General features: G+C 44.5%; 1 protein-coding gene across 1 annotated transcript; it reads left to right on the top strand.

Moving 5' to 3' along the window:
* The first annotated feature begins 253 nt into the window (after positions 1-253).
* On the top strand, positions 254-9,128 carry IL4 (interleukin 4). The gene is made up of 4 exons (XM_060006942.1): positions 254-388; positions 664-711; positions 5,974-6,099; positions 9,036-9,128. Exons 1-4 carry the CDS (start codon positions 254-256, stop codon positions 9,126-9,128), a joined length of 402 nt encoding a protein of 133 aa, XP_059862925.1.
* Positions 9,129-9,976: the final 848 nt, after the last annotated feature.

Below are 9,976 nucleotides of genomic sequence, written 5' to 3'. Positions count from 1 at the left end.
TTTCCTACTGGTCTGATTTCACAGGAACATTTTACCTGTTTTTGTGAGGCATTTTTTCTCCTGGAAGAGAGGCGCTGATTGGTCCCACATGACTGACAACCTGGTGTAATGAAAATTTCCAATGTAAACTTATTTTCCCTCAGTTTCAGCAATTTTAAATCTATATATAGAGATATCTTTGTCAGAATTGCATTGTTAGCTTCTCCTGGTAAACTGATTGTCTCACATTGTCAGTGCAAATAGAGATCTATTAATGGGTCTCACCTCCCAACTGATCCCAATGCTAGTCTGCTTACTGGCATGTACCAGCAACTTCGTCCATGGACACAAGTGCGATGTTACCTTACAAGAGATCATCAAAACGCTGAACATCCTCACAGCAAAAAAGGTAAGCTATCTGGTACCATCTCTCCAGATGTTCTGGTGATGCTGTGCATATTTCTTAGACTGTGAAAAGAACATAACAGCTTCTAGAGAGTTGGTAGTTGGTGGTTGGTGATAGGATGGGGAGCAGTGTGGAGACTTGTCTCCTGGCACTTTTTTCACCCGAGGGACCACAGGAAGTTTTCTCAGTTTGAGGGAGTCAGAGCTGCTCAGCAAGGCTTACCCTGTGCAGTTGGAGGTAACTCTGTCTCTTGCTCTCTCGTTCCTGCCTGGGCCAAGAACTTGTGCATGGAGCTGCCTGTAGAAGACGTCTTTGCCACCACAAAGGTAAGAGCTGTCCCGGGTCTGCTTTGGCAGATAGGTGACTTGGTGAGGAGAGCCATCCACAAGTGTTCGAACAAGAAATTTTTTTTTAACATAAAGGGAACAGGCCCAAATTAACTATAATGGGTGAAATGTTTTCAAAGACTGAGAATTCTGATCTTTACTCTCAAATACATTTTGGTGTTTTCACTTGATTTAGAAGATGTATAATAGAAAGCTTGGGTTTTGTAGTCATAATTCAGATCCCAGTCCAGGAAAAGCTCTTTAGGATTTTACCCAACCCAGGTCGAGTACCTGGAATATAGGATGCACTCAATAAATGCTGTTGAAGGAGAGAATTTTTCTGGCCCATATATTTCTGAAAAACCAAATACTCTCACAAAAACAGATATTGAGATTACACGTTGAGAGAGCTTTCATTTTGTCTAAGAGACTTCCTATGGCAACAGGAAAGGTATCGCCAGAGCCCCTCCTCTTCCGCAGCCTGGTCACCTAACAGCCCACCAGCTCCGGGCATGGCTGTCCAGAGACCCTCATCTTGCTCTGTCCTGCCAACTCCCCTCTGGCCTGTCCAGAACCGTCCTGCTGGACAGGGGCCGACATATCCCTGCCTCCGGCTGCTCCTACCAGAGCATCTCACCTTTCCTCCTCCTGCTGCATCTCACCCCCACCCCCCGATCTGCAGTGGGAGGAGATAGATTTGACAGCTGATAGTGCATTTTTCTCTGACAAACACACGACTACAGCCATATCAATAGCTTTCTGCACATCAGTTCCTGTTTTCATGGAAACACACGACTGAGAATGAAAAACCCAAAGCTTCAATTTACCAGTGGTCTCCTAACCACCTGCTTTCCACATGTACTAGACTTGGCCAGGAGTGAAGCCCTATGGGTTGGGCAGGGCCACACCCCAGCACCCAGGCCACAGGGCAGGCCTGTCCTGCTCGTGAGCAAAGCTGGTCTTCGGGCCTTTATCTGGACTATCTCACTTCATTAAAGATTATTCCAGGAGTCTGATATACAATGATATATAATACTGTAATTATATAATAGTATATAATATAAACGTATAATACATAATATTATATAATACATATTATATAATTTTATCCTTCAGAATCTCATCCCATATCAGACTGTATCTGTCCATCAGCAGGTTGGAAGGACTTGGAGATTTTATATATATATATAAATTTATATATTATACATATATAATGTATTGATACTTTATATATCTCATATATTAATATTGTATATATAGAGAAATAAAATAGCCAGGAGTCCACTGAGCTGTGCTCTGGGCTCTCCAGAGGTTGGCTGCACTGCTGGGAGGGTGCTGCCAAAGCCAAGGGCAGGGCCCCAGCAGAAGTGCCGAGGGTTTGGAAGTGAGACAGTCTGTGGTTTTAGCCCCAGTTCTGCCATTAACTAACTATGTGGCCTTTGGTAAGTCTCCGCACCTCTTTGTGCCTCAGTTTCTACATGTGAAGATTTGAAAGCAATTTTGAAAGTTGGCTGGAATCCAACTCTTGAGTTAGTGGAAAATGGTATTGTATGATATAACTCCTGATTAAAGGCAAAAACTGGTTGTAGAAAAGCAATCATTCTAAGAAAGAGGCCAGCATTAGGAAATGATCAAACCCTCCATGACTGCGAGCCCAGTGCGACCCCACTCTGGGCTGCTCTAGAAGACCCAGCCAGCCCTCACCCCCGCCAAGGTGCAGGCCAGTCCCCGCTGCCTTCCTTCACTCTTACCTATCTCATGCCTTCTCCCGAACTGCTTCTATTCCTCCTGGATTAACAAGCTTGTTTTTCCATTCTTCTCTTTTCCTCAAAGACTCATCACTGCTTACTTATCTATTAAGATACTTCAGAACAAAGAAAGGTTGTTATTTTCAAAACCCACAAAGATGCTATGTGGGAGGAAAAGTTACTTCTTTGTGTTCTCAAGAAGAACATCTTTCCAAAGTCCAGCATATTCATTTTAGTGCTTTTGGGGATCAAGAGTTCCATTATGCCCAAATTGGGTGGCATCCTGCTCTTGGCAAATGCTGGAAGAATGTGATCTAAATCCTGGGTTCCACATGCAATGCCTCCCGAGTGTCTCTGAAGTTAGGTGGTCTGAGGAAGAGAAAGGTGGAAAGCAAGCAAGTTGGCTGGCCTAGGAAGGACTTCTTGGGTGGACCATTAGTTGGAGGTATTTCCTACTACCAAAGGGAGCAAAAGTCCGTAATTTTTCAGAGAGCTCTATGCCAACCCTCAAATCTTTTTTTAAAAGTGAAAGTAGAGGATTCTTTTCATACATCACATTCGCTGACTAAATTTGGGCATAAGTGGAGATAATGAATACAATACATATAGGATGGATCTGTATGTCCTTAAATGAAGCTAGTCAAGACCCATTAGAACTCTAGCAGAATCCCTGCACCGAAGTCTCCCAAATGGTGTGCCACCACTTCTGTATTCCTATGAGGGGTGGGCTTCTTTCTGGCAGGAGACCAGGCCTCCCTTTTGAGCCTCTTTCCTGAGCAGTTCTGAACTGCAGAGTCCGCATGGCTCCTCAAGGTATGCCCTAAGCAAGACACACTCAGGCAGCGAAAGCTGGACAAGCAGTCGAAAAAGTGGGCGGTCAGAGTGTCATCCTGTTGCCGCAATGCCAATGGAACTAAAACATTAAGGACTTTAACTAAAACTAGTTAAAGACCCTTAGAATTCCTTCTTTTAAAAGTTTTCCATTTGATTCAAACTCTTTTCTATACTTATCCTAATCACCTTTAGAAAGTCTTTTGAAAAATATCTTTATTTAGTTATTTTTAAAGATTTTTTTCATGTGGACCATTTTTAAAGTCTTTATTGAATTTGTTACAATATGGCTTCTGTTTTATGTTTTGGTTCTTTGGCTGCAAGGCATGTGGGATCTTAGCTCCCCGACCACGGATCGAACCCGCACACCTTGCACTGGAAGGCGAAGTCTTAACCGCTGGACCACCAGGGAAGTCCCTGAAAAATATCTTTAGAGGGTGTTTTCCTACCTTAAATGGCTACATACTCAAAACTGAGACAGTATAATTTCTAAGCTCCTAGCCAACATTTTAGAAAAGGCTCATCAGATTTTGATGGACAAATAAGCAAAGGATCTCTTCTCTTTTTGGCATTCTTGAACCTCATTGTTCTCTCTCCAGCAACATAGGCGTCTGCCTCCATCTGCATACTCAGCTAGTGTCTACCTTCTCCTTGGCCTCGCCACCTCTGCTCACCCACAAAGCCCCCCAGAGGTATGGTGATTTATGGGAGGTTTCTTGACTCCCAGAGCCCAGAGATACTGGTGCTGCTCTTAAATTTCCAGCCAGAGTATACGCCCTTTGGAAGGACATGTACTTCATTAAGTACATACATGTCCTTCCAAAGGCCCTGCCCATGGGCCGTCAAGCTCCACAGCGGAAAGGGGAAGCTTTCGTAGTCTAGGATTCTGGCGCTTCGGTCTGGGTCAAGATCTTCTTGGAAAAACCCTAAAATATGAACTGCACTCCTAGAATTTAGCCTAAAGAAATAAGAGATGAACACAAAGATTTATACAGATGGCTTGCTGCCACTTTATTTACAGAAGCAAAAAACTGCAGTGATAGGGGATTGACCAACTATGGCACAAATATGCCGTAGGTTCCTACACAGCTCTCAATCACATGTTCTTAAATATTACTGAATGATGTAAGAAATTGCTAGTACTATATGTTAAGTGTAAAAAGGTTATAAAAGAGTATCAATAGTTGGTCCCTATTGCAAAAAAAAAAGTATTAAAAAATCTGGAGAGATAGTTAGCAAAATCTTAACAGTAGTTCTCTCTGGCTAATGGGATAATGAGTGAATTCACTTTTGTTGAATGTATATTACTTTTTTTTTTTTTTTTTTTTTGCGGTACACGGGCCTCTCACTGTTGTGGCCTCTCCCGTTGCGGAGCACAGGCTCGAACAGGCTCGAACCCGTGTCCCCCTGCATCGGCAAGCGGACTCTCAACCACTGAGCCACCAGGGAAGCCCCCTGTATATTACTTTTATAGTAAAAAGTTTGGTAATCAGAAAAAATACGGAAGACCCTAGAAAGCTGCTTGGACAGTGCTTTTCACATAAATCCCCTGGAGATCCTGTTAACGCACATTGTGACTCAGTGGGTCCAGAGGGAGGTCTGAGATTCTGCATTTCTAACAAGTTCCCAGGTGACGCCCACGCTGCTGCTTCATGGGCCACATTTTGAGTGGCAAGGAACAAGAGCAGGTCCTGGCAGAGGCTGGAGACAGGTTTATCTGAGCTGGATTGGGCTCAAGCTAAGACACCCTCCAGGCTCCGGGCCTTTGTTCTTCAGTGGAGAGAGAGAGGATACACCAGGCCTGACCAGGCCGAGACACATTCCCTCTCCCAGGTTCTCAAAAAGAGCTGGTTCCGCACTTGTACAAGCCCTCTTCTGAGGCTCAAAGGTCCCCAGGAAGAGCCATGTGGCCAGACTCACACCAGGGCTGCCAGCATTCCAAGGAGGTTCTGACCCTGCACATTCGAGGCTAGAAGCCCCTAACAGAAACTCTGTCCAAGGCCCAGCACCCTTTCTCAGAAGCTTCCCCTCATCTCCCCAGGCCACACTCCTGGGGCACCTAGCTCTGATCCTGGCACTCACGTCTAGCTGTGTGGGGACATGTATCTCCTCACACTGCTACTTCCCATGGGGAGGGTTAAATGGAGAGTGCTGGCCAAAGTGGCACTGTCCAGGTCAAAGGATGGGCATTCATTTATTCAACAAACATGTGGGATTTCCAGGGAACCTGGATTCAAAAACTATAAATTACAGGAATAAGACAGAGCAGACTCTGATTACGAGCTGATGTACATACAACTGCATCCACAGAAAGAAGAGCTTGCATGGGATAAAGAAACAGACATGGGTTGTAGACAGATGGCCCCGCATGCAAATCCCCACTCTCCCATTTACTTAGTTGAGTGACTTGATTCAGGTACCCCTTCAGCAAAACCCTCCAAGGGAAAAGAAATTGGGAGGTTTCAGGAAAAGGCTGCTGCATTTGCAAGTAACTGGAAGAGGTTGTTTGCTGTGACGAGCAGCCTCCATTCACATGGCAGGAATACTTGAATACCTGATCCACAGTTGAGCAAATTCACCTTCTCCACTTGTCCTTCTGGAAAGAAGAAATCAGAAGGAAACATCTCTCTCCAATGTTCAAAATCAAGCTAGCAGTGGCTATCTGTGGAATTTCTCTTTCTAGAACACAACTGAGAAGGAAACTTTCTGCAGGGCCGGGACTGTGCTTCGGCATATCTACAGATACCACAAGTGCTTCAACAAACTCCTGAGTGGACTTCACAGGAACCTCAGCAGCATGGCAAACATGGTAAGCTGCATTATGCCAACAGCTTGCCTTCCAATGGATGGCAGCCTTACTTCTAAGATATTTCTCCTTATGAATAGTAGTACCCTTGGTTAATCAACCCATTCATTCATTCGACAAATATTTGTTGAGGCTCTGTGAGTGTTGCTTACAGGTACTGTTCTAGGCACTGGGGATACAGTTCTTGCTCTTACAGAATGTTGTAATGGGTGAGTGAGAAAAGCAAACAAACATATGATTCCAGTAGTGATAAGTGCCATGAAGAAAAATACAGGAATAAAGAACATACAGGGGTCCTGAGGGAGAGGGCTGATTTAGTAGTTGGTGACATCATCTGAGCAGATATTTGAACTAAGTGACAGAGCCGGCCATGTTACTGATTTGGAAGGAACATTCCAGGCAGAGGGAACAGCTGTGCAAAGGCCCTAAGGTAGAAATGAGCTTCATGTGTTCAAAGATTAATAGGAGGGCCTGGATCAGAGTGAGGGAGGAAGATTTTAATAGGAGATCACACAGGGCCTATGGATTCTGCCCCAAGCATGGTGGGAAACTCCCACAGGGTTTTAAGCAAGGCAGAGACCACGATCTGATTTATGTAATTTTTAAAATGATCATTCTGGCTACTGTGCAGTAAATAGACTGAGTAGGGGTAAGCATAGAAGCAAGATGGCCTGTTGAGAGGCTACCACAGTATTCCAGCCTGCAGACGATGGTGGGTGTGACAGGGTGGAAGCAGCAAACATTGTTAGATTTGGGATATTAACCAAAAATAGAGCCAGAAGGGCTTGCTGACACATCTGTTGTGGGGGTGAGGGAGAGAGTAAAACGTGGCCTCCTGATTCCTAGCCTGGGCCCCTTGGGGAATGATTGGTGCTGTTATCAGATATGGAAGACTGGGGGTGATCAGGGCTGGTGGCTGAGCTTAAGGTCAGGAGTTGAATTTTATACATAGTAAGTCTGAGGTACCTACTTAATAGTCAAGTGAAGATGTTGATAAGATTGTTGAAAAAGTCTGAAGCTTAAGGGAGATGTCAGAACTTGTGACATTAAGTGAAGAGTGCTTAGAAAGATGTTGTTTAAAGCCACAGGCCTGGACTTCTCTGGTGGCGCAGTGGTTGGGAATCCGCCTGCCAATGCAAGGGACATGGGTTTGAGCCCTCTGGTCTGGGAAGATCCCACATGCCACGGAGCAACTAAGCCTGTGTGCCACAACTACTGAGCCTGCACTCTAGAGCCCGCGAGCCACAACTACTAAAACCCACACGCCTAGAGCCCGCGAGCCACAACTACTAAAACCCACATGTCTAGAGCCCGTGCTCCGCAATGAGAGAAGACACGGCAATGAGAAGCCCGTGCACCGCGAGGAAGAGTAGCCCCTGCTCACCGCAACTAGAGAAAGCCCACGTGTAGCAATGAAGAACCAACGTAGCCCCAACGCAGCCAAAAAAAAAAAAAAAAAAAAAGCAGGGCCGCTTTAAAAAAAAAAAGTCACATAAAGAAAGAACAAAATCCAAGGACGGAGCCCAGAGGCACTCTAACATATAGAGGTCAGGAAGAGGTGGGTCCAGCAAAAGAGACTGAGAAGTAGCCAGTGAAGTAGGAGAAGTCAAAGAATGTATGGCACCCCAGAAGGCAAGTGAAGAAACTCTTTTAAGAAGAAGGGAGTGATCAACTGTGTCAAATGTACTAACAGTCAAGAACGATGAACGCTGAGAATGGCCACTGGATTTGTCATGAGGGAGGTTACCGGTGATGCTGATATAAGTGGAGATTCGGGAATGAAAGCCTGACTAGAGTGGATTCCATAGAGAATGGGGCTGGGGAGGAGTGAAAAGAAAGGGGCACTGAGTATAAAACTCCTTCGAAGTGCTCTTCTATAACGTCGCAGAGAAATAGAACAATAGCTGAAGGGCAGGTATGGTGTGAAGGAAGTTCTTTTAAGGTGAGGTCTATATGGAGCATGTCAGTATACCAGTGGGAATGATCCAGTAAGAGGGGAGAACTGATGGTAGGAAAGAGGCAGAGCCAAGAGTGGATGTTATCTAATGCCAAGTAGAGGAATTGGGGACATTCATCCCCTCCCTGCTGCCTTATTTACAAGGTAATAAAACAGGGAGATGACACTACACTGTCTTTTTTTTTTTTTTTTTTTGCGGTACGCGGGCCGTTCACTGCTGTGGCCTCTCCCGTTGTGAAGCACAGGCTCCGGACATGCAGGCTCAGTGGCCATGGCTCACGGGCCCAGCCGCTCCGCGGCATGTGGGATCTTCCCGGACCGGGGCACGAACCCGTGTCCCCTGCATCGGCAGGCGGACTCTCAACCACTGCGCCACCAGGGAAGCCCTCATTGTCTCTTTTGAGCCTCTTAATTATCTTAGGAAGTAGGCGCTATTGTTCCCCTTTTACAAAGGAGGAAACTGAAGCCTTTATAAACGAAGTAGTTTGTCCTAAGCAATGCAATTAATAATTTGGTAGAGCTGAGATTCAAACTGAAGCAGTGGCCTGGTGGTAGGTACCAGGAATCCTTTCCACCTGAAGGACTGCCAAGCTATGATGTTTCTGGTTAATGGGCAGGGGGACTGAATCTCTCTCTCAGCAGTCCAGATGGCACGGGCTCAAGATGGCAGCAGGCAGGTCTGAGCCTCCACCTTCATGTTACGCGTCCCTGAGCAGAACCTAGCTGTGACACACCTCTCCAGGGATGGCCACACCCTGAAGGCAGACAGTGATGGTACAGTGGCCATTTCTAGGAGTGTAGGTAGCATGCACCAAAAACAGGCAAACCCTGCTGGCCTAGTGGCAGAGTCAAGCCAGACTGGAGGCCCTGGTTTGATCATTGCTCAGGCAGCAAGTGGCAGCATAGGCTTGACCCAGGTAGACAGGCATGAGCAAGACTCAAATACTTAGCGATGAAAATTAATGAAATGTTTCTTTTGTAGACCTGTTCTGTGAATGAAGCCAAGACGAGTACGTTGAAAGACTTCTTGGAAAGGCTAAAGATGATTATGAAGGAGAAATACTCAAAGTGTTGAAGCTGAATATTTTAATTTATGAGTTTTTAATAGCCTTATTTTAAAAATATTTATATATTTATAACTCATCATAAAATAAAGTATATGCAGAATCTGACAGCATGATGTCATTTTAATGGCATAGACTATATTTACTTGCCAACTTTTGGGGAAACCAATTTAATTTACTGAGAGACTAAAATTGGTGTGGGAATTAGAAAGGAAAGACCACTTCCCTCTCAAGGAGTTCCCTCTCTCATTGGGGACATAATGCATGAAATGATTAAAGAATACAAGGCCACACAAGATGTAAATGATAATTAAAAGAGCTTGCAGAGTGGGTCCATAAGTCCTACTGACTATCAAGTAATTCTGAATTTAAAAAGTGTCAACTGGATGCTTAGAACATTCTTTTCCCATTGGCACAAGGGTTGCTATATTGAGTCCACGGTGGGGAAATAATTCTAGCACACTACCTGGCACTGCAGTGAACAATATTTAATGTCCTAATAATGTAAATTCTTTTGATTCTCAAGCTTCGAACCAACCAATAGACAAAGCATGGAAGACTTAATTATGGTTACAGAACAGACTAAATGCTATCAAACTGACAACAGAAAAGGAATAGCTCAAAATGATTGAGAGGTAAAAGCAAAAGGAAAGATTGAGAGGTGGGGCACCAACACTGTCTAAGGTTGATGGAACAAGAGACTTAAGTATTTATTCAAACTTGGAAACGTAACAAGATCTAAAAATAACTTACTATAAAAAATTTGGAAGGGGCAGTATAAATAAGGTAAACTCTCACTGTTCAATGGGGAAATCAATACAAAATATCTAAAGTTGATTAAAAAAATAGTTGGCAAGGT

Source organism: Delphinus delphis, chromosome 3 (assembly GCF_949987515.2).
Source record: "Delphinus delphis chromosome 3, mDelDel1.2, whole genome shotgun sequence".
NCBI classification, from domain to species: domain Eukaryota; kingdom Metazoa; phylum Chordata; class Mammalia; order Artiodactyla; family Delphinidae; genus Delphinus; species Delphinus delphis.
Note: the sequence above shows the minus strand (reverse complement) of the source record. Positions and strands in the feature narration are given on the sequence as shown.

Bases quoted from the DNA above. Each gene is read 5' to 3' on its own strand.
- IL4 (XM_060006942.1), top strand. From the start codon at position 254: ATGGGTCTCACCTCCCAACTGATCCCAATGCTAGTCTGCTTACTGGCA. The intron at 389-663 runs GTAAGCTATCTG...GCCTGGGCCAAG, and splicing joins ACATCCTCACAGCAAAAAAG to AACTTGTGCATGGAGCTGCC. The intron at 6,100-9,035 runs GTAAGCTGCATT...TTTCTTTTGTAG, and splicing joins TCAGCAGCATGGCAAACATG to ACCTGTTCTGTGAATGAAGC.